Source organism: Syngnathoides biaculeatus, chromosome 15, assembly GCF_019802595.1.
Source record: "Syngnathoides biaculeatus isolate LvHL_M chromosome 15, ASM1980259v1, whole genome shotgun sequence".
NCBI classification, from domain to species: domain Eukaryota; kingdom Metazoa; phylum Chordata; class Actinopteri; order Syngnathiformes; family Syngnathidae; genus Syngnathoides; species Syngnathoides biaculeatus.
Genome location: NC_084654.1, coordinates 4,038,817 through 4,064,203, shown reverse-complemented (window position 1 = coordinate 4,064,203; position 25,387 = coordinate 4,038,817). Strand labels below are relative to the sequence as shown.

The following is a 25,387-nucleotide window of genomic DNA, read 5'->3' as shown; positions in this document are numbered from 1 at the left end:
ACTCATTGCAAGTTATTGCTCATGCTTGATTGCAACTGTTACAGGTATGGATGGCTCAAAAAATACTAAAGTATAGCATAGGTAAAAAAAAATAAATAAAATAATCTGAAATGGGCACTTGCACATCAAATTAATTCAATTAAAAATGTTGCAAATGTTATTTTATCCAAGAATGAGTATCTTCTTTTGGGCATCTTTTCTTAAAGTGAGAGAAGAAAAATATCGTTTTGGAGAAGTTTTTATTTTGGAACTTGTTGGGATGTCTCTTGTTTTATACAAGGGCTATTGACATTTTATTTAGTAGCAATGACATATGAAACATAGGCATACTCACTGTGATGTGAGCTGCGGAGACTGTTCATTGAGCACACACAGGACAATGTGAGTCGTGGATGTAGACACACCATTGATAATGCTGCTGCTGTTGTTGTTGTTTTGATTCTGCTCCTGGCTTGCAACGGCCTTCTAGCTGGATGCTAAGCTGTTGTCCAACGAAAACACATTAGCTTAGATTAGCTTGCAGCGTGTAATGGCTACCAGAAATGGAATGGACAGTACAGTATTTATCAAAATGACGACATCGGCTGAAGAATAGCCTTGGTGACGTGCTTAGGTCACTGTGCTAAATATTGGAAAAGTTCAATATTGGGATGTTACTTTAGATGAGTACATTTACAAAAATCGATGCATCAGCTGCTGACAAGTGACATTGAAAAAAAATAATGTCTAGTTTCTGATGTGTTTGCAGGATAACTAGGACTGATTCACTGAATAATAATAATATGACAAATAATTTAACACCCCCCCCCCCCCCCAAAAAAAAAAAAAAGTTAGTACTACACTCCAGTCCACTGGTTTGCAATGTACCGTTAAGGAAACGTCTAACGTGTTAAAACATAATGCATTTATCTCCTCTTGCAAAAACGTTATTAGAAAAAAAACGTGCATGACATAAAAAGAGAATGCTGTATTTACATCTAATTCGGTTTCGGTTCAAGGAAGACAGGTCACAAAAAAATTTAAAATAAACGACCAAAAAAGGGGAAAAAATACAATCTTGTTATTGTTACAATAGCACGTACCTCAACGTTCACACGACAAAATCCCAGGCGCTTTCAATGGACTCGTTTAATCAGCTTGGGAAGCAATGCAGGGAAAAGCCTCAGCGCCCCCGTTTACATGTCAGCCCATAGATGGGAACACTAGATACGCCAGCGGGGCGTTATTGGAATTCTCACACAGTTTCTAGGCAAGCAAGTCTTGCTCCGACGTTACTGGCTCAAGGATACGCGCTGCTTCACTATTAGGCCTGTGATATGACGTCATAATCAGGTGATTTTCGGCCTCGCGCCATGTTGGAAGACAAACAAGTGTAGCGATTGCTTGGAGGGTCGCATGCTCAATGACTATATGGCTCATGTCAACAATACTATCGTAAGCCTCTGCCCGAAATGCGGACAGGGCTTTCACGACATGCAGCACATCTTCATCTGCACAGTGGCTCCCACTATGGTGAGAATAATGGACCTGTGGAAACGGCCAAAGGAAGTGGCTGCCTTCCTGGAACTAGAAGTCGACTGAACAATGTAATTGCCTGGCTACAACAATAACAAACAAGTGTACCGGCGGCTGTATCTCCACGCACCAGTGACCCCATTATTTTTTCAAACTTGCACAAACCAACTAGCCTCCAGTTATGGTTAACTTCTGTGCTATGGTTGGCTACTCCAGCAGAGCTAGTAGCATTATCCAGAGCAGATGTAAACATGGCTAATCTGTCTCAGTATCGTGTCTGCTCAGATCATTTTGTCACTGGTAAGTGTTTCTTGTCAGTTGAGTGATAAATTTAAGAAAACAGGTGACATAGATCTGCAAGCTCAGACAATGGTGTGTTGGGACTTGGAATATGTGAAAATTGAAACTGATATGAAACAGCAAAACATGCTTCCACTTATTGATGTTAAATGAAGACTGTTCTGAAACTCTTTTGAAACATTTTTTTTGGTGTGCTCTGAATAATACGTTTATTATTTGATACTGTACTGATGTACATGAATTAAATTATGACATATTTTTGGACTGGGAACTTGTTTTAACATCAGCATCCTTTCAACAACTTATTGAAATTTGAATATGATGTGTTCTGTTTTATTAAGTAAGTTGGCCAAACAAAAAATAAATACATTAACATTTTGTTATTGATGATCATTGTTTCAGGCAAGCCAGCATAGGTGTATGATTCCACTAATCCGGACCGAGTTCCAACTAACAATCAATCATATGGAAATCAGAGGAATATTCCCTCTGTTCAGCAAATTGGAATAAAATATGTCCCTTTGTTCATAAAATAATTTGAAGAGCATTCTTAAGTGCATGTCTTTGTGGAATTATATAATACCCAAGCATACTTTATAAGCTTAACATAATGGACTTTACATTCCTCCTTGAACATTTTGTTATTCAACGATAGTATCAACAGCTCTAAATTGAAAAAAAAAAAAAGAAAACTACTACATTTGGAAGGCATTTATTGCAATTCATGTAGATTTGTACATATATATATATACCAATAGCCTGACATGTTAGATTGTCAGGTTTACATTCATTAATCTGGACAAAAAGGAAGCAAAGACACTAGTTCAAGTCTCGCGAGGAGTGAGAAGAGGAACTGTCTCGTACAATTCACCACTGCACGCTCTGATTATCCTCTCCTCAGCACCTCTATTTATTTAGTTTTAAGACGCCCCTTATTTACATGGATGTAACAAAAAGGAGACGGCAAGCAAAACAGTTGGAAACAAAGTGTACTTGTTTGTTCATGTGTGTGTGCATGTGTGTGAAAGATTGCTGAGTACATGGGTGGTCATCATTTCTTTTACAGGCAGCAGTTCTAACAGTTCTGATAATTAGATGTTTTTGTTCTTGCTATCTCCTGCTAGGCGGCTGCCACGTTATCTAGAGCAGAGCAAAGCATTTCTGCATTGGAAGCAGATGTATGATAATTATATTCACAATTATTCCTACATTTCCCCCCTGTTTATCCTACATTTGCTACCACGTTTTCTAGAGCAGAGCAAAGCATTCTTCATTGCAGGCAGAAGTAGTAACTGAATTGGAGCAGAGCAAAGCATTTCTTGATTGCAGGCAGAAGCAAAGCATTCTTCATTGCAGGCAGGAAAGTAACTGAATTGGAGCAGAGCAAAGCATTTCTTCATTACAGTCAGAAGCAGTTACTGAATTTTATTTTCAATTATTTCTACAGTATCATCCTTTTTATCCTACATTTGCTCAAATCCTCACATCATCTAATAGATCACCCGTCTTTATTCTACATAATTACACTCGGAAGAAAATATTGCACTAATTACTTTTAATCTTCCGGATCAGAGAACAGGTCTGGAAGAGAAGTCATAACGTCATCATCGTGTTCAACAATATCACTGTCATTACCCTGTTGTGCCAATAGTGGATATATTTCTGCCAATTTTGAATTTGTCGGGGCAATAGCAGTGGTTATAAGTTGGTTAAGTGATGCCTTTATGCAGGGACTACAACAACATTCACACAATGCAAGAATAGATGGATTCCTATCCTGCAGCAATCTGGTTAGGCAACTTATACTCATCTGGTAGGCCTAGTGGGATGTCAATTATATCAACGTATGTCGGATCTCCATCTTTCCAAGAGGACCTTCACCTTCGGGAGAAACCAATGGGAGGTCCAAAGATGGATGCGGCCAATTGTATATCCTCTGCTTTGGATGGAAACAGTCACAAATAAGAGCAGTGATACCAGTGCACACGTTCCTGGTGCATTTATCAGTGTGTCATACAACTTTTGACCAACACACCACCACCACACATCCCTGCATGGGAGCAGTGGGGCAGTTTGCAGATGGATATCATGACACCATGTTTTGTTGAGACTTCCCACCTTAACACCTGTCCCTGTAAAGCTAACACAGGAGAAATTAGCAAATGCAACATTAGTAGAAAATATCAGTTTTCATTTACTGCCTTAGTTGTTGGATAAACACTATTCCATTTTTGATAAGTGGTGTTAGGAGTTGTTTTAGTCATTACCTCCAGGGTACACTGTGTTGGGATTTCTGCTGGAATGACACGTAGTAGTGGCCTAGGGCCCATGCACGTGATGCAACTATAGGTTACCCTGTTAGCTGCAGTCTACATTAATAACAACCAGTTGTTTCCTATTTGTAAAAAAAAAAAAAAATAATAATAAAAATAAAATGTTCCACATGCTTTTTCGGTTAAAATACTTCAACTCCCTCCATAGTATACGGACTCTTTTGTATGGCATTTGGGTTTAATGTAGCATTAAATTGGCAAATGGTGAGAAGAAAATGGGGGGTTCCTTTAGCATAAGCCCATAGATAGAATCCCCACCAGTTAGACTCGGCCAAGGAATTAAAATAGTGCTAAACTGATTCATTGGGAGGCACACATGGAGTCCTCCCCTTGTGCCTCAGTGACTGCCGCATAGTTGTCTTTCAATGTTATTTGAAATGAGGTTGTGCCTCTTTATCTTATGTGTGGTAGGCATAGCTGACTGAGTATAATTATTGGTTCTGTTGTTCTGTGTTTTTGTCATCTTTACAGGTGCCCAAAAGTACTGTGTTAACAAAAATATTATTACGGCTGTCAATGTTGCAGCCCAACATGCTATCATATTATTTAGCTATTTTAAAGTCATGTCGACCAATTCACCCCTAAATGAGTCAGGTGTCTTTTAAATCTTCACGAGCCTTCAGGTTTTTTCAGATACTATAAATCTGCACCCACCGTATGCTGGACTTTGCTTATCTTTCCCTTTGGGGGACTCAGCTGAGATGACCTTATACAGTGTGTAAGGTGTATCCACGTGTTTCTTTCTGCTATTTTGTCCATGTCATTCAGCTCTTGCTCAGTCTATGCCAGTGTTCGGGTAAAACTGCATGTACAGTAGATGTTAATTCATAAACACACATAGGATGAATAGACAAATGTCAATAACAGTTATTAAAACACAGTAACTTGTTAAAAATCATTTTTTTCCTACCTGCTGATGTAGTGCAAGGGTGTCAAACTCATTTCTCTTGCGGGACACATTGTAGTTTGGGTTTCCCTCAGAGGTCCGTTTTGAGTGCAGGCAGCGTGGGATCGATTGCCACTCAGTGATGGTGTTGATATCTGCACTGCGACTGGCCGGCGACCAGTTCGGGGTGTAGTCTGCCGCTGCCCGAAGTTAGCTGGGATAGGCTCCAGCTCTCTCTCTGAATAAATGCAGAAGGGCTGCGTCAGGAAAAAAAAAAGGAAAAAAAAAATCAAAAAGACAGTTACTGCCACACCACCAGGACAATGGCACAAAAATGCTTTTAAACATCAATGCTGATAAATTTCCCAATTTGTTTCCAGTCCTATCAATTTGATGCATGTGAAATTTCCTACTGACACACCATTAGAAAACAATGTGCCCTGCGATTGGCTGGAAACCAGTTCAGGGTGTACCCTGCCTCCTGCCCGTTGACGGCTGGCATAGGCTCCAGCTCTCCCCACGACCCTTGTGTGGATGAGCAGCTAAGAATATGGATGGAGGGATGGATGGATGGATGGATGGATGGATGGATGGATGGATGGATGGATGTGTATCTTGAGGAAACTGACCACATTTTAGATGCACATTCCCTTGTGGATTATGTCGAGCACAGGTCAAACAAGCCCTACAAAAAAATGTTTGCATACAAGTTAAATCCATGGGTCATGTAATGCCTTTGTGCCAGGGCTACCATTCACCCTGTTGAGACCTGAGACTTCCCATGGCTCAAGATTGTAAAAATATTTTTGGTAGAATGTGTTTTGTATCTGTGCTGACATCTGGTCTCAGATTGTTTAACACTGTCCAATAAGGTATTGTCTGTACAGCTCAGTCGTCCTAATCCAAATCTGGTTCTTTTTCTGTTCAATCGGGAACATTTCGTTCTACCAATACAAATTGTCCCAAACTCTTTCACTCCTGTTAAGTTTGTTTGGGCAATGACGTGTGTGGTGGTGTTCATTCCTTGTGTAATGCATTTAGTTTGTCAGTCAGTTTTGTTCCTGCCACCACGACTGATATACCATCTGAATACAGATAATCAATCATGATTTTGTGTGGTGTGGGTTGTTATAAGTTTACTGTATCTTATACTACATAGTCACATGCAATTAGTCACTTCCCACATTATTTTGTGGTGGTTCAATCATGTCTCAAGCTGTTTGCAGCAAGAGATCTCCTGTTCTTGTGGGAGGATTGTTTGGAATATCTAAGGTGTAATAATAGAGTGCTGGGTATTCCTATTTTGTAAGATATTTAACTGTCCTCCCAGTAATTCCTTTTTTTCTTTTTACTTCTATATTTCCTGTCAGAGAGGGAATTATGCCCAGTCCTAGTTTCAGCAAGCCATCTCTTCCCAACAAACGTAATAGGGCAAATTAAAAAGTTACATTTTGGGAGCATTAGCTGGGACATTTTTGATGGGGAGATGGCTGCTCAAGTTATGCGGTGGTGGGGGTTTTGTTTTTATTGAAGTCATGTGACCTTTTTCTCCACAACACCTGCAAATCATTTCTTTTTGATCAAATTTGCATCCCCTCCCTATTACTTTTCCCCTGCCTCTTCCACATCTGCGGCCACAATTATTAAATGTTTCGCATAACGCTCCATAAATTTCTCCTTCCTCTGTCAGAAAGGTGTCAACTTTCTTTTTCTTATTGTGTAGCACTCTTTATGCAAGTAGTGCTTGGTTAACGTATTGTTACAGGCTGCCAGTCGGTTTGTCAACCCAATGTTTTTCAATCCATTGTTTTGTAGGATTATTTGAATTTGCATGAAGACCATTTTTTAATTGCTCTTGATACACACTCCCTGGATTGTGATCTTCAGGGATGCCACTATTTGCTTTATAACATGCAGTCATTCCAAATCTATATTCTTCAAATAGTTCATTGTGGCAGAAAAAAATTGCTTTTTGTCTAAATCTCGCAGAAGTGTGCTATATTAACCCTTGAACTCCCTGCTGCTGTGAGAAAGTACTTTGCTGTCATCCAAATTTGTTGTACTTCCACACCATTATAGTTGCAAGATATACTCAAGTCCTCCGTTCTCTGGACAAATTATGTTACATCAACTTTTTATGGCCGTTTTCACATCATCTTGAGTCCAGTTTTGTGTGTGTGTGTTTATCTCTTATTTTATCCTGTAGGTTAACTATATATATTTTGTGTGTGTGTGTGTTGAGCTGGCCAACAAAGCCATATTGTGTTATCCACAAATTTAGATATCTTATTTAAGTAGGACATTGGATTTCTACAAACTTCTCGTCCTTACACATTATTTTATTTTATTTTTTTTTTCAGATGTTCTGTATCAACTATTTTGCTATTTGTTTTTCCCCTGTTGGAGTCAGTGGTTCACCTTGGGTGACTATACTGACTCCCCCCTGAACAGGGTGACAATTGCGTCCTGTTTGAGGTAATTCTCAAGCTTCTACCACAAGTGGCCCAGAATTCTTACCTCTGCATCCTCAAACAGTTGTCACTCAATTTCCTGTTCAAATGAGGTAGCGAACCTCCACTAACACTTTTACACACGTTTCACGGAGCTCACGTACAGGACACACGCTGTCTTTTTCTCAGTTTTATAGACTAATTAGTCTACTCGCTAGGGACTAGTATTCTGGAGGTTTGGTTCTGCCGCAGTCACCAAGATGTGCATTCACTCATTCCTCATGAGTGTGGGAGTTTCCTACTCACCAGAAGTGCCTTCACTTCGTTCGGCTTCTCGTCAACCCTCAGCCTCCAGACGCAAAGTCGAGGCCCAGTCCCGGAAAGGGTCTCAAGTGCCGTGGACGCGGTCTTTGCCTGGATGTCGACTCAGCCCCTGGAATCCTCAGGTATCTTGAGATGCAGCTCGAAGGACCAAGTTAATGTCAGGTTTACCAATTTAAAATTCATTAAACTGGACAAAAAGGAAGCAAAGACACTAGTTCAAGTCTCGTGAGGAGAGAGGAGAGGAACTGTCTCATACAATTCACCATCTGATTATCCTCTCCTCAGCACCTTTATTTATTTAGTTTTAAGACGCCCCTTATTTACATGGATGTTACAAAAAGGAGACAGCAAGCAAAACAGTTGGAAACAAAGTGTACTTGTTTGTTCATGTGTGAGAAAAATTGCTCAGTACATGTGTGGTCATCATTTCTTTTACAGGCAGCAGTTCTAACAGTTCTGATGATTAGATGTTTTTGTTTTTTCCATCTCCTGCTAAGCGGCTGTCACGTTATCTAGAGCAGAGCAAAGCATTTCTGTATTGGAGGCAAATGTATGATAATTATATTCACAATAATTCCTACCTAGATGGAGAATGAGACAATGAAATTTTGAAGTACAATTGGTTTGTTTTCGCACTTACATAACATTGGGTACAGCACATTTATATGGTCAAAACATTTTGATCAGGCCTAACAAAAATAATCTTGTGTTTCCAGTAACATAGACTAACAAACCTAGAGTCGGTAGATAGGGATTTTTTATTTTTTGAGGAGGACTACGGATTGGTGAGAAATAGGATGCTTTTGTTCCCTAGAACTTGGAAATGAATTGATCTGAGTCTGAAAATAGTGAATGGCATCCACATTGGCCCCAGCTTCAAGGGCAGTATGCAGTTGGTGTCTTTGATGAAGTGAAGTCAATTTCACCAATTGGACGATACACCACATCTTTTAAAGGTGTTGGTAGCTTCCAGTATGCTTTCTCTTGTGTGACAGTCTTTGAGTACCGTATCCTGGTGTTGGCTTCAACCCAAAACAGCAGTGCTGCAACACATGAACAAGCTTCTCCCAGGCCAGCCTTGCAGTAGCAATGTGCAGGAACAATTTTCCCACTTCGTTTAGCAATCATCCAAGGCCAAAGGGTCTTTTCTCGCATTCCTTGGGAATGGAGAACCTGTAAAGATAATATTGGAGTTTCCAACATACATGCATCTATCCATGTATTAAGTATCATTCACATTTAATTAATATTACTGAATATTTTCACCTATCATTGCAGCAAATGAAAATTGTAAAAGCAGTGGCAGGTGATATTGCTGAAAATTGGAAACAGTGGGGTGCTGAAACAACTCGTGCGTCCCAGTTTGAAAACCACTGCCTATACCCATCCTCAACCGCTTAAAAACTGAAGCAAAGCCCTAAATCTAACCATAACAAACGAATTTATTTTTTATTTCGTTCAAATGCGACACGTTTAGTATGGGCATCTCAGTATATTTGCGTAGCCTGCCTTCCCGCGACGGAGGAGCAAATTATGTTCCATTGGGGTGTGTCCTGCCAAGAAACTAAGTGGGAATCATAGTAATGCGCTCGCAGGCTGTAACGGCCACAAACCGACGTGCCCACGTGGCGGCCATGTTGGGAAGGTTGTCGTTTCCATGAAAGGTGATGTATGCATGGACACTGAAAATTAGTTGAAACGAATCTTTTCTCAACCGATTTTTATTAGGGGTTACGCTTTTTCAACATCGTATTGCATGCCTTCAAAACACAATAATTTAAAGAGAACCCAACCACAAAAACATTTTTACATGTGAAAGGGACTTTACTGTAGCACAATGTAACGGCTTCCTTGTCCCTTGTTTTCTTGCTGTCCACATACGCGGAATACGAATAAGATGACGAGTTTAGCCTCCCTAGCTTGGCGTCACCGTCAGCACGGAGCTCAAAACGGGTTATTTACCAACAATATCTGTGAACCACTAGAGGTGCTATTTTAGGGTAAATGTCATTCATTACTTTCTGTAGAACAGCCTCGATTCCCAATCGTGTCGCCGACAGACCGCTTTAAAACAGCGTACGGACGGAGGTAACTCGGAAGGTTGAAATCGTCACCACATCCCAAAATAGCAATATGAAAACATATTTTACTGCATATGATTGCATACAATGCTCAACAATGACAAAGAGCTGACTCAATTGTAAACTGTTTAACACATTTCAAATATTTAATGATTTTAAAATTCCTTTATTCGTAGCAAACGCTTCAGCACCAACAAAAAAGTAGACCACGTAAAAATGAAAAAATAATTTTGTATGTATATTACTTGCGTTATTTGCAGATGCAGAAGATAGACTAAGATGGCAAAAGATGACACGCTGGGGCGACCCCTAACGGGACAAGCCGAAAGGAAAAGAAGATTACTATTAAATTTAAGTGTCCGAGTAATGCAGCTCACGGTGAACGTTGACCTCTCTGATATGGCCGCTACGTAGGCACTTTAGTTAGCTTGGCTGCTACAGCATGTTGGCGGATCTACACTTGTCAGCTCCTCTGTGTATCTCTCGCACTATTCAGGAGATCAACTGAGAACCGAAGAAGAGTTCAGACACAAAAGCAAATATATCGATTTTTGTTTCTTATTTATGAATCAAAGAATCTATAGAAACAACAAAAACGGATATATCTACTTTTTTGTCTTCTTCTTTTGCTTTCGGCTTGTCCCGAATAGGGGTCGGCACAGCGTGTCATCTTTTTCCATCTAAGCCCATCTCGAGCATCTTCCTCTCCAACACCCACTGTCTTCATGTCCTCCCTCACAACATCCATCACCTTTTCTTTGGTCTTCCTCTCGCTCTTTTGCCTGGCAGCTCCATTCTCAGCACCCTTCTACCAATATACTCACTCTCTCGCCTCTGAACATGTCCAAACCACTGAAGTCTGCTCTCTCGAATCTTGTCTCCAAAACATCCAATTTTGGCTGTCCCTCTCATGAGTTTTCTAATCCTATCCAACCTGCTCACTCTGAGCGAGAACCTGAACATCTTCATTTCTGCCACCTCAAGTTCTGCTTCCTGTTGTTTCTTCAGTGCCACCGTCTCTAATCTGTACATTATGGCCGGCATCACCACTGTTTTATAAACTTTCCCCTTCATCCTAGCGGAGACTCTTCTGTCACATAGAACAGCAGACACTTTCCGCCAACTGTTCCAACCCGCTTGGATCCATTTCTTCACTTCCTTACCACACTCAACAATGCTCTGGATTGTTGACCCTAAGTATTTGAAGTCATCCACCCTTGCTATCTCTTCTCCCTGGAGCTTCACTCTTCTCCCTCCGCCCCTCTAATTCATGCACATATACTGTTTTACTTCGGCTAAACTTCATTCCTCTCCTTTCCAGTGTGTGCCTTCATCATTCTAATTGTTCCTCCGACTTCTCCCTGCTTTCACGGCAGATCACAATATCAGTCTAACCTCATCCGTCACCCTATCCAAACTACCGCAAACAGGAAGGGGCTCAGAGCGGATGCCTGATGCAGTCCCACTTCCACCTTAAATTCTTCTGACACACTTACGGCACATCTCACCACTGTTCTGCTTCCCTCATACATGTCCTGTACTATTCTAACATATTTATCCACCACACCGAACTTGCGCATGCAGTACCACAGTTCCTCTCTTGGTACTATGTCATGGGCTTTCTCTAGGTCTACAAAGACACAATGTAGCTCCTTCTGACCTTCTCTGTACTTTTCCACGAGCATTCTCAAGGCAAATAATGCATCTGTGGTCCTCTCTCTAGTCATGAACCATACTGTTGCTCGCAGATACTTCTGTCCTGAGTCTAGCCTCCACTACTCTTTCCCATAACTTCATTGTGTGGCTCATCAACTTCATTCCTCTATAGTTTCCACAGTTCTGAACATAAAAATAACAAAATAGGAACTCATACACTTTTCCAAATTGCTTCCATACATCCACTGGTATGTCATCAGGACCAGCTGTCTTTCCATTTTTCATCCTGTTCAGTGCCTTTCTAACTTCCCCCTTACTAATCATTGTCACTTCCTGGTCATTCATGCTTGCCTCTTCTACTCTTCCTTCTCTCCCATTTTCTTCATTCATTGACTTCTCAAAGTACTCTATATTGCATATGAACTCTTCAAATGTTTGGAGAAAGTATGAAACGTCATTCCTCGATGTCATCATTTCATGGAGACATCAGTTACAGACGCAGACATACAGCAGTTTAGAACATCACACACTTTCATTGTGTAATAGTCACGAATCAGTGTCATTAATCTCAGTATTACTGAAACTTTTTCCTTTCGACTGTCCTGTTATGGGTCACCACATCTTTTTCATGTAAGCCTGTCTCCTTCCTCTTCCTCTCGAAACACCAACATGCCTTCCCTCACAACATCCATCAACCTTCTCGTTGGTCTTCTTCTCATTCTTTTGCCTGGCATCTCTATCTTCTCTCTTCTGGACATGTCCAAACCATTGAATGCAGCCCTATGGGGGCAAAAACCAATCTGCAATCTGTATGCTGATCTCAAACTCAGATAATGCAGAGGGCTATGTTCGGAATACCATCTTAAAACTTTGCAAAACAAATCTGAGCGTTCAGTAATACTGCAAATAGTTTCCCAATTATAACAAGACTGTAGATATGCAATAAAATAATGAAGAAATAAGAAAGCAAAAGGCGAAAATTTTTATTTGTGAAATCCTGCTGTACCTATGATTCTGGTGTTTTACAGGACGCTTTTTTTTTTATACATCACTGTTGATGAGCTAAAGTGTTGTTTGTGTTTTCTTGAGCTTCACTGCAGTGGAGCCCCCCCTGCCCGTCTTCTCCTCAGTGTGCCTTTACTGTAAGACAATTGAGATCCTTAATAGTATGGTGATGTCAGAAAGATTCCCATTCTTAATTAATAAAAAAACAATTCTTGATGGTAGATATTGAAGTAGGTCTTATGCTCATATTTAGTCATGACTACATAATTTCCTCATGTCCTCAGCTCTAGCCAGATGTGTCCTTGAGCAAATCTCTGCACGTAGGCTACCCTTGATGAACTGCATACTGGACACACCCTTTATCTAAGTGGAAAGCCCCGATCTCATGCCACAGGTTTGATACCACCCATTCTCCGCCTTTTTGACAAGATAAAGGACATGTGCTTTCTCTGTATCTTCGCACTTCTGATCTGCTCTCTACAGCCATTGTCTGTAACTCATAAATGCTCGGAATATTCTGGAAGTAAATTCTGCGGAGAGACTGTTCATCATCTCCAGCCTTTATTTGGATAACCAACATTCTCACTCCCCGAAATTAAACGAACGCGGAGGAAAAAAGCGTCCTCCAACAATATCCTTACCTTGTTAATTCTTTCATATATGTATCAAGCGAACACATGATTTTTCTTACGTCTCTTGTCATGTTTTAAGATTTCAATAACCAAATAACAATAAGATTCTCTATGTTGTGTTTTCACTCATATACAGTACACTGTTCAGGGAAATGTTGACCAAGTTCGCCACTTGACAGCAATAACAATTTTAGTGAATTACTCAAGTAGATACCGTGTGTATTTTATGGAATTAGAGCACTCAGCAGGACCTTGAAACGTAAGGAAGAACAATTTTCTCTACATATTTGCCTATAGGTAAATAAATGACCCTGTTTACTCCGAGACTCATTACTTACTCTAGTTTGTATAAATCATTAAATAAAATACAACATCCCAACTATGAAAAGTTGTGGTGTTATTGCAAAAAAACTGAATTAAAATCTGATGTAAGTTTGAATTTCAGTCATAGGGGTCATAAATAGTCATAAATATCACCAAAGAGATATGAGGGACTCATTGCCAACTCTAGAAAAGTTTGATTTCAGTTTTTACTGGTGAGGTTGACTTATTGCTTTTTCGCACAAAGCCAGCTAACTGAACAGGTTTTTCTCCTCCAAGAAAAATGAAATCATCATTTAAAAGCAACATTTTAAGTTCGCTTGGGTTATATTTCTTTGGTATTGACATTACTTTGATGATCTTTCACATTAAAGTTGTGAAATTGAGCAAAATTCTAAGAATTTGAGGACAGGGTCAATGCTTTTTCATGGCACTGTAAGTTGGTGAAGACTTCAGAAAAAACACAAATAATCACCTTTGTCATGAACATGCATCAAAAGTGCGTTCCAACTTATGTGCAAATGTATCCACATTGACAAGCATAGATAGATAGATAGATAGATAAATAGATAGAAATTAGAAGAGGATTATCTTTGTAGAAATGTAATAATGTTTATGTCAACAAGTAAAAGACACCAATGGGATTTGTAGAATCTACTGAAACATTTAATTGCAATGAGTTCATACTGTGTGGGACAAAAGGGTGTGGCTCCCTTAGGCATCCACCATTTTCCCCTAAAGTCACATTTTTAAGAAACAAACACAAATGCATCCATAAATAAGCAGAGGATCATCTTTGCTCCGATGTTCCTTTAAAGCATCCAGTCAGACTGGGTGTTGTATTTCATAGCTCGAGTGTCTCTGAATTTTGCATACAAGCAAGATAGGGCGTGTGTGTGTGTGATGACGTAGACGTTGCTTGGATCTGGTTTGGCAAGATTTCTGGAGAAAGCATGAACAAGAACAGACAAACCCTGAAAGGCGGAAAAGCGTTAAATAGTTTTAACAGCTGTTTCACAGCCTATCTTGAGCTATTGTAAACCTATAAATTTTTTTTGTTTGTTTGGAGAAATTACGTTTTACTTTTAAAGGAAAGCTCCTGCACCAGGTAAGTTTAAATCTGACTTATTTTCATACTCTATGTTTCCCTCTCACACAATAAAAACTAAACAGAATCGTGAGTGTGTAGGCAACGAGGTTACACAGACCTAAAGTAAACCTTTTTAGTCTAAAAGTTAGTCTACCGAAAAAAAACTTTCTCTTACAGGAAAAGTGTGTGTAACTTCAGTTATTCTTGATGTTGGGTTATATTTTTCTCTTGGTGTGACCTATGAAAGTTTTAAAAAGTTCTAAAGTTAGAGAAAAATGTTATTCGTGATGATATTTCAATCGACATCCACAACCTAAGATATAGGCATGATGACATGTTTTACTGGTTGTATTTATGGTGTTTAGTGATGAGGGAAAAATATGTACTGTTAATGTTAACGTACACGATGGTAGACGACACTCATCACTAAAAATCAATATGTAGCAACTGCGTTACCATGACGACCCAAGTTGTTTTGTCAAAGCAGAATAGTCAATGCTGAGTTTCAGTGATCGAAAAACATACATCTTCATTCAAAACCCATTTTTTTCTCTACTAAATGAAACAGTGAGTAATCCTCTACTAATAAAGGAAGAATGCAGAGCTCTGGTTTGTCTTTTTTTCTATAGCTTGTGTTAACATAACAATAAAGTGAAACCTTGATTTACTGATGCCTTGCTTCAGAATACGAATTTTGTCGCTGCCACAAAAAATATATCGTATTTTAAATCCAGTCTACAAACTACAAGTTTTCACCTTTGTAGTAATCCCCATGGCATCTAATAATGGTTCTTTTTTGCCGCACCTCCTTGCCCTTCAGAAAGATGCTTACAGCATCCTCCACACCTCTGTCCTCATAGTCTTCTTAATGCCATCCACATCTTCCAAACAGGTCTCTGATGGTGTCCTCGAGCTATTGTAAAAGGTAAAACATAAGGAGCAGTAGGGAGGTTGCACCAACACACTGATGTTCATTTCTTTTTGTCAGGAAGTGTCAGATATTTAGGGCAATTGTGAGCCAGTGGAACGTTATAGTGACGATGCCAAAACTCCCGTCACTTTTCATGCACCGAATGAAGCAACCATCGCAGGATTTCTTTGTAGATGTCTTGAGTGATAGTCTAGTCCACATTGAAGCGGGTTTGCTTTTGTCACACCAGCCCTGAAACCTGCCTGACACTTCTTATTTCTTGAGAGACTTACCACTCACTGAGTCCAAAATGATGTACTCTACAGGTGTGATTTGACTTTGTGCAATGAACCCACCACAAAAACTGTAATGGCAAACAAGCAGTAAGGGTTGTGTCTCAATGTTAATGAGAAGATAACTTGTTTAATCAATTGTATTGGGTAGTGGTAAATGTAAAGTATCCCCTTCACAATTTACAATGTTTAAAAACTCAAATGCATGCCTTCAGGAAGTACCACATAACTTTTGTGTATTTACTGCCTCTTTCTGTGTATATATCTTTATAAAGATTTAGCTTGTTTTAGATGTGTATGTCGAGAGCAAAGAGTTGAAGTAGAGTTTTATTTCAGCTATAATCAATTCTAATAGAGCTCCATCCATCCATCCATCCATCCATCCATCCATCCATTCATCCATTTTCTTAGCCACTTATCCTCACAAGGGTCACGCTAGTGCTGGAGCCTATCCCAGCTGTCATTGGGCAGGAGGCAGGGTACATCCTAAACTGGTTGCCAGCCAGTCGCAGGGCACAAAGCGACAAACAGTCGCACTCACAATCACACCTAGGGGCAATTTAGAGTGTCCAATTAATGTTGCATGTTTTTGGAATGTGGGAGGAAACCGGAGCGCCTGGAGAAAAGCCAAGCAGGCACAAGGAGAGTATGCAAACTCCACACAGGGAGGGCTGGGATTGAGCCCGGGTCCTCAGAACTGTGATGCCAACACTTTCCAGTTGATCCACCGTGATCCCATGTAATAGAGTTGTTGTTTTAAATTTTAAAGACATTGGAAGCAGACCAAAGTTACAGAAATAACTATGGATCCGCTGAATGGTATTATTTATTTGTTTTCAAATGAGATTAAAATAATTGTGTAACACAGAGGCCAACTCAAACAAGCAAGCAATGGACCCTGTTTTTCAAATAAGACTCAAACACATGCACAGTCTTATAAGTAGGTACCATACACAAATAAGGTTGAGAATATTGCTTGATTCATACAAATGGTTACATCTGGGTTTTTCTTGCTTTAACCACTTTATGGTCATATTTATCAGCGTTTCCACTGTGCTCACTCATCTGTACCAATCAGTAAAAGGCACATTGCAGACACACTCAGATATTGTTGCATGGCTGGAATAGAAGACTGGATTAAGGATACTACAGTGGAGTCTCCATAGTCAACCACAAAATATGTTTCGAGATGCACACCGACTTCCAATTTGCTCTGTGTTCAAACCCTATCTTTTAAACGAATCAATTAGAATGTGGATGATCAGCAGTGTTTAACTGTCACCATTATAAAATTTGTTCTCCTCTCTGAAGTTCCAAAAAAAAACCATGAGATACCCCCCCAAAAAAAGAAATACACATACATTGTCACACACACATAAAATAGTTAAAATTTTCACTTTGAATTATTGGAATTTATCTGGCTGATTGATATTTTAGTGGGAAAAAGTAGGCCTAGAATTATGCCTGCTAAGACCACGTCTAAGACTTGGGACAAAGTAAACCACTGGTCTAACACGATTTTAGTCAATTTGATCACGGTACAGGCGAACACATACTGAGGATATTTAAGTCACCCACTGTTATCACCAGGGCAGCACAGTGGCGCAGCTGGAAACGTTGGCCTCACAGTTCTGAGGACCCGGGTTCAATCCCAGCGCTTGTTGTGTGGAGTTTGCATGTTCTCCCCGTGCCTATGTGGGTTTTCTCTGGGCACTCCAGTTTCCTCCCACATCCCATAAACATGCAGCATTAATTAGGCACACTAAATTACCCCTCGGTGTGATTGTGAGTGCAGCTGTTTGTCTCTATGTGCCCTGGCAACCAGTTCAGGGTGTTCCCTGCCTCCTGCCCTCCTGAGAGTTGGGATAGGCTACAGCACTCTCACAATCCTTGTGAGGATAAGCGGCTAAGGAAATGGTTGGACGGATGTTATTACCAGCTCATTATGTATTTAATAAGGGTTACCTGCTCCAATATTGTGCCACCCCAACCATAGCAGTGACAACACTCCTCTCACACATGGATTGCTGCAATTCAATTTATGCATTATCCTCTTCCGCGCAGAGATGTATGAGTGGAAACTTGTTGTACGATTTAAAGGAAATGAGCAGCTTTGATTGCCAGTAAATTTAGTCTGGTTTAAACAGTCCTTCAGTGGTGCAACCGCCTGCACTCATCTATGAACTGGCTTAACCCGCACCTGGCGCATTGTTGCCCCGTCTGCTATACAGGATTTTTGACATTCACGAAAATAGGGCCTCAGTATCATTGAGGTGTAATTTTATGTAAAAATAAAAAAGTGAGGCACAAAAAACCTTTTTAAACTTTAAACAACAATACCATTTTAATGAAGTAGACAGGAACTTAGATCACAAAAATTGCTGTAGAGTACTTGAATTACTTGGACACAAAATTTGTATGTTACATACTTATCGTGGACACAAAAAGTCCAACCACTTCTGTTCAACAGGCAGGTTTTTGTGCTGGAAAAAGAAACCAAAGTAAACTATTTCAAGATTTAAAAAAAAGAGTGATTGAGTGATTACACAAGTATCCATAGCATCTTATAATTAGAATTATAACTGCATTCCCAATCAATCAATCAATCAATAACATTTGGATTTATTTTAGATGGGAGTCAGCACACACTGCCACCATTTAATGAGCCCCCGATAATCCCAAATAAAGACAAGATGTTCTAGTATGCTTTTCCTGACATTTTTGTAGTCACCGTTTCCAGTGCAAGTCATAATCCCTAGATAGCTTCCACAGCATCAGAGAGATCTTATTGTTCAAGGGTGTCAGTCAGGCTCAGGGAACAAATGAATTTACAAGGATTAAATATACAGTATCTTGGAACACAGAGAATGAAGACAGTCATCATCAAGTGCTTTTTAAAGCATTTTTTTTTTTTGCATTTCCTGATAATAAATGGCATAGTAGAAATACATGTATAGTTTGAATACTTTATATAATTAAATAATTTAAGAAATATATTTATTTTTTGCTTAAAATGTATTGTTTAGTAAGTTCACAAGAAAAAAAGCAATACAAGTACCGTATTTGTAACAACTCGGCCCCCATCCTTGTAAACTTTTTTTTATTAACAAAAGTGCAAAAGAACTTTAAACAAACAATAATGGTGGGAATGAAAGCAAATTATTTTTACAAAAAGAAACATACAAAAACTCGTAACTCAAGTTAACAAAATCTTTGAAACAATACAAAATTGCAGAAAAGATAATGGAACAGAGCATTATTAAAGTTCACTAGAAAAAAAGCAATACAACTACTGTATCTGTAACAACTCAGCCCCCAGCCTTGTAAACTTTTTTTTACTAACAAAAGTGCAGAATAACTTCAAACAAACAATAATGATGGGGATGAAAGCAAATTATTTTTACAAAAAGAAACATACAAAAAACTTGGAACTCAAGTTAACAAAATCTTTGAAACAAAACAAAAATGCAGAAAAGCTAATGGAACAGAGCATTATTAAAGTTCACAAGAAAAAAAGCAATACAAAACTATCAACTATCAAATATCTTCGGTGGGGGTGACTCGCCCCTTTGAAGTTCTTTTCTTTTCCCAAAAAATGTATCTAGTGTCACTTCTTTGGAGCCATGATTGGGGGTTAATAGTCCTCAATACGAAGAAAAAATAGTAAATGTCAATACCGGGACACATCTGCATAAGCAATAACAAAGCATGTCGTTGGTCAGCTGGTCAGGCTGCGCGCATTGTTATTTCTAGGTTTTTCGGGGACGTTCGGGTACCGGATTTTCGTTCGAAATCAGAAGCAAAAAAATCTCAGAATTTTCGTTCGAAAACCGATTTGTTCGAGAATGGGGAGGTTCGAGAACCGAGTATTCACGGTACTATTCACAATGGAAATCTTTTTAGCCATAAATCCACAGGGTATATTTGGCGCAAACACAGCACTCCTCATCAGGAAAAGAGCACCATACAGTGATCCATGGTTGTGGCAGCGTCATGAAAAGTTCCTAATATTAGTCAGCGTTGTTGTAAAGCCTTCAGCTTGCTGCCAAAACCAAAACTGTCAATAAAAGCGACCTGTAGAACAGCTAAAATTTGTTGGCGTTAATCAGATGCACTTTAAATGGTGGCAGGAGTGTGCTGACTCTGAACACAGTCACATCCTCAGTAATAAGAGGCCGTGAACACTTACACAACCATGTTCCTGTTGTGTTACTCCCCTGTTCTAAAAGAAACTGTATTTTTTCAAATGCGTTGAACAGGTTGTATGTCACATTGTTGAGTTATCTTGGACTCATTTTTTTACTTCAGGAAAACTTTATACTTTATATTACCTCCTGATCATATTGCTCACTTTGCTGAAAATGTTTTTTTTGTATGACAATTTCGAAGTCGGCTGGCTTTTAAATTGGTTTTGTGAGAAACTGCACACCAAAACCATGCCTTCTAAATGCATAGTTCCACTTTGCTTTTTTGTTTGTTTTAGTTGGTAGGAAAAACTAGTCTATGCATGCTGCCAGTGAGTCATCAATGATTTGTCCCAGCAACATTAATGTTTATTTATTTCTTTATTGTTCTGCTTTTTCCTGCAGGAGGTGCACTTGTTTTTATGAGGGATGAACTGGTCGGGACTTGAAAGCCTTTTGAGCGGAGTCAATAAGTACTCCACTGCGTTCGGGAGGATTTGGCTGTCCATGGTGTTTGTCTTCCGTGTGCTAGTATTTGTGGTGGCAGCACAGAGAGTTTGGGGCGATGAGAACAAAGACTTTGTCTGCAATACACGACAGGTAAGATGGAGGAGAAATGTAGTGTACCAAAATAATATGAACATTTAATAACATTTAACCAAACTTAGTAGTTACAGGGTTGTTCCAAATGTCAGGTAGGGATGGTATTTTTTGGAAATGCAGCTTACATTAATATTCCACCATATGAAGAACATTACATGAACAAACCTGGAAAAGAGTATGACTGACTTACAAGCATTCATGGTTTGATTGCATGATTGTTTGAAGCCCAACTTTCTAAAATTTTGTCTTCTTTATGGTTTGTGTCTTTGGAGAACAGTGAAATAAATTTACATCAATTATTTATAAAACTATTATTTGACATATCTCAACACAAATGAAGTCTAAACTCTATCCATCCATCCATCCATCCATTTTCCTATCCGCTTTTCCTTACAAGGTTCACAGGGAGTGCTGGAGCCTATCCCAGCTGTCAACAGGCAGGAGGCGGGGTACACCCTCAACTGGTTGCCAGCCAATCGCAGGGCACATGGAGACAAACAGCCGCACTCACAATCACACCGAGGGGTGATTTAGAGTGTCCAATTAATGTTGCATGTTTTTGGGATTAAACCAGAGTGCCTGGAGAAAACCCACGCAGGCAAGGGGAGAACAGGTTGAACCAGGGTCCTCAGAACTGTGAGGCTAACGCTTTCCAGCTGTGCCACCGTGCCGCGTTCATTTTATCATGTATTAAACAAAATTTATGACCTAGTTTTGTGATGAGAAATCGATGGTAATGGGTTCATGTTTGATAACATGAAAATGCTTCAAATATCTCTAATTTATGATTTACGATATATGATAATTTGAAATTTTGGCACAGATTTTCACAAGAATCATTGTAGTTGACACACATTTGCCTTTGCGGGGCACATAAAATCATTTGGCAGGCCGGTTCTGGCCCCCGGGCCTTGAGGTTGGCACCTGTCCTGTGGATGTTTTAGGTGTTTTGTCATAGGCCCCATTCCCATTCACTCGAACCGGGAGGAAGTACTTTGAAGCATTTTGCTGAATGTGGAAGTAGGTTGCGGGTATATGGCATTGCAGATCCTAATTATTTGACTTCTTATGCCTGCTTTCCAGCCGGGCTGCACCAATGCCTGTTATGATCACATCTTCCCCATCTCCCACATCCGTCTGTGGGCACTGCAGCTGATCTTTGTCACGTGTCCATCTCTATTGGTGATGGCTCATGTCAAATTCCGGGAAGATAAGGACAAGAAGTATGTGGAGTTGCACCATGGCTCCCACCTGTATGCCAACCCTGGCAAGAAGAGAGGAGGGCTGTGGTGGACCTATCTAGCTAGTTTGGTCTTTAAAGCTGGATTCGACGTCTCATTCCTATACATTCTATATCGGATTTACCATGGATATGACCTGCCAAAGTAAATTTAATTCCTTTTTGTATAGTTCAATCTTTTTATTTTCTCAATAATCTTCTTAGGATGAAAGGAGTACTGGAATTGTTGTTTGAGTAATCACATCTCTATTATTTCTCAGGTTATCCAAGTGTTCACTGGATCCATGCCCAAACACTGTGGACTGCTTCATTAGCCGTCCGACTGAGAAAAAGATCTTCATGTTGTTCATGGTGATTTCCAGTGCACTGTGCATCTTCATGTGCATTTGCGAGATGGTTTATCTCATTGGCAAGCGCATCGTCAAACACCTAAAAATCCGACATGAGAATGAGAGAATGGTATTTGCTGATCAGCATGAGCTCACCAACATGGCCCCACCCAGGTCACTCTACAGGAAGACTGATCCAACACTCACTGAGAGCCAGCTATGTTTAAAAAAGAAAGAGAAGACCAAAGATATTGGTGCAATTACAACACTTTAGATCACCAGAGATGGATTAACTCTCTGATATAGATGTCTCTACAGCAATAATTAATGGATATAAAATTATGGACTGAAAATGTGCTTTGTTGAATGTGTTTGGACATTATAGCCTAAGGAGGAGGACAACTATAAATGCTATGTTTGGGTGTCACATTTCTAGCTCTTTATCTTTAAGTAGAAACACCGTGCAACTGACTTCTACTTCTTCCCAAATACTGAGCACAATTGAAATTCCAGTCTGTGGACGCGAACATTTGCATTGTTCCTTTGGTAAATTACACGTACACTTTTGGCTGAAGATTTAGGACCTTTGTGGTGCCATGATTACCAGAATGTTTTGTGAAACATAATCCCATTATTTCATGACAGAAAGTGTATGGTTAAGTGTAATTTAGAATACAGTACATCCAAATATGTTATGCTAAAATTGTTATGACCATTTTTGATCAGTCCATCTATCCATTTTCCATAATGCTTAAAACTGGGGGGAAAGTCACACCATAGATGACTTTCATAGTTGGCCAGAAGTATTTGAACAGTTATAACATATTTATGATTTTACCTCCATAAATCAATGAAACAGAGGTGAAATTAAATAATCAATATATAATTGAAGTTTAGTTTCAGCATTAGTTTAAGAGAATTCAAATATCACCATCTAAAAATGTACAGACATTTTTTTCCTGTCTGCAAATATGTATCCAAGTATAACAAATGCTGGTTGTGTTTAAAATTTATAATTGTAGGCACAAGCAATAAAAAAAAAAAAAAAAACGCCAATGTCATTGTCCAACTACTTTTGGACCTTTGTGAATAGATAAAAATGCATGATGTATGTATGATATACTCATCCATTACTGTTGTATTTTATTTCATAATTAGCTGTTCCAATCGAGCTCAAAACACAAATGGTCTCTCAGATCATAGTAATTGTACACATTATTGAAGTTGTTGCGATATAAATGCCAACTAATACACAGCAACACTTCATTTATTGCAGGCTCTGCCCCAAACGACCAATGACGTTTCTTTTAGTTTTCTTTATTTCTTCTATAACCAAAAAACATACAATAGAGCGCACTGCTCCTCAAACGTCCATTTGAGTACTTTCTGTAAATAAATACACCATAAGGCGTGCTTTTATCAAACTGATATAAAGCTGTCAGAGACGTGCATTCTGTTGTTGAAGTTGTGTAATGGAGGACTGTGAAGTCAACTGGATTTTGTAGTACAGAAAATTTTGGGGGGTTGCGTGGGGGGACTCAATGTCCTTTATCTGAAGGTGAGCCCTTGAATCACAGCCCCAGCAGGAGAAGCCACCATGTAGATGTGTCATATCTGCTAACACTTCTTGCTTGTTAAAGGCATAAACACAGAACACAAAGGGGGACACAGGCTCTCATTTAGGTCTGGAATGATGGATTGGAGTCATAACTGGAAAACAAAATCTGGTCTTGTAACTGCTGCTTACTTTTGATTTTGAATCACTTGTAAATTATGTGTGAGTACTGAGACATCCTGTTGTCGAGACAGTTACTTTATATCTCGACTGAGAAATCTAATAGCTTCTTACTTTTAGAGTATGTTATAGATGTTTCATTCTTTAAGTCTGAATCCACAAGTAATGCTGTTGCTAAAACACTCTGGTTAACACTAGAATGAATGTTTGGGACACTAGATCTCTTTCTTTCAGATCATTTTTGTGTGGTTGAAACAATACTGAATGAATGAAATCTGGATGAAAAATCTGGAAAAAAATGGTCAAAACCCAGTGCAAGTTTATTTCATAGTGATCATGTTATACAAAAAGATGCTTTTGTGGAACTCCTGTAAATGACTTGACTATATAAGAACACCTCTTGTTAACATTATCAAACTTTCATTTACTTACTTTACAGTTTGTTCCTTGTTTATTTACCAAGACATGTCTGCATGTTTATTGTTTAATTTAGGAACACTGCAGCTACATCATCTTTCCAAAGAATTTTTGTGTGCTACAATTCTTTATCTAGAAACTATTCTGTACATATTCATATGCCCTGCCTATTATTTGCATCCAGATCCAGGATTTAGTGATTCTGATACAGTATACTGAAATAAATTTTAATGTGATTTATGTCCCGGGCAATACAATACATACTGTAACCTTTATATTCCCCTATGGATAAATCTATTATACGCTTGATGTCTTGCTTTTCAAATATTTATTTTTATAAATCAGAACTACATGACAAAACAACTTTATTTAATCTGTCACTTTATTTATTTTAAAAAAAAGATGTTACATGGATTATTATAATTGTTTCAGCCAAAAATCCAGAAACAAGTTTGCTTGTCTACAGAAAAAACATCACCGTCAAAAAGAACAGAGACTCAACAAGGATAGTGATGGTCCTCCTCACTACTCAGACCCTGGCACCTATCTCTGTGCTTTATAAAGCCACATCATGGCTCATCTATTTGGTTGTTAATTTACAGACAGTAGCCAGGTATTTGATGTTTGATAGAACTGTACAACCTCATAATGACAGCTGTGGATAATATTTTGTTTACCACATTGGCACCTGGTTAATTGAGAGCGATAGGCTGACGCACATCCACACTCAGAGTGAAAAAGGCAAAAGTGAAATAATGAAAATGAAATATCCATCCATCAATCCTCAACAGGGTCGCAAGTGTGCTGGAGTTTATCACAGCTGAGTTTGAGCGACGGGGGGTGGGATAGGGGTTACATCCTGAACTGGTCAGCCAATCACAGGACAGAAAATGAAGATGGAAATATCCATCCGTTTTCTATACTGTTTATTCTTGCTAGGGTTGCTGGACCCTATTCCAACTATCTTTAGACATGAGTTGGGTACACCCTGAATGATAATATTACAAATCTCAGTGTTGAATATAGCTATTTTTAGATCTCCCAGATACATGGTATACAGGTAATGGAGAGCAAAATCTATTC

At 39.2% G+C, this 25,387-nt stretch overlaps 2 protein-coding genes across 11 annotated transcripts in view; one reads left to right on the top strand and one right to left on the bottom strand.

The window, feature by feature from the left end:
* LOC133513458 (protein tyrosine phosphatase type IVA 2-like) overlaps window positions 1–1,325 on the bottom strand; it is a 28,579-nt gene extending 27,254 nt beyond the window's left edge. For 2 of the 3 annotated variants that reach the window (XM_061844295.1, XM_061844294.1), the window contains exons 1-2: window positions 1,083–1,325; window positions 335–481 (exon numbers count right to left, since the gene is read on the bottom strand). The gene's annotated coding sequence lies outside the window, so the exon portion shown is untranslated. The remainder of the gene's footprint in view (window positions 1–334; window positions 482–1,082) is intronic. The other variant, XM_061844296.1, reaches the window with a different exon arrangement.
* On the top strand, window positions 313–24,852 carry gjb9a (gap junction protein beta 9a). 8 transcript variants are annotated; one of them, XM_061844288.1, is made up of 6 exons: window positions 9,445–9,472; window positions 12,676–12,687; window positions 12,835–12,944; window positions 20,386–20,580; window positions 21,667–21,968; window positions 22,084–24,852. In XM_061844288.1, exons 4-6 carry the CDS (start codon window positions 20,410–20,412, stop codon window positions 22,424–22,426), a joined length of 816 nt encoding a protein of 271 aa, XP_061700272.1. In that variant the 5' UTR covers window positions 9,445–9,472; window positions 12,676–12,687; window positions 12,835–12,944; window positions 20,386–20,409; the 3' UTR covers window positions 22,427–24,852. The 8 variants fall into 8 exon arrangements, with proteins under 8 accessions (XP_061700275.1, XP_061700269.1, XP_061700271.1 ...); XM_061844287.1 differs by lacking the exon at window positions 12,676–12,687 and having other exon boundaries at window positions 9,438–9,472; XM_061844291.1 differs by lacking the exons at window positions 9,445–9,472; window positions 12,676–12,687; window positions 12,835–12,944 and adding an exon at window positions 313–381.
* Window positions 24,853–25,387: the final 535 nt, after the last annotated feature.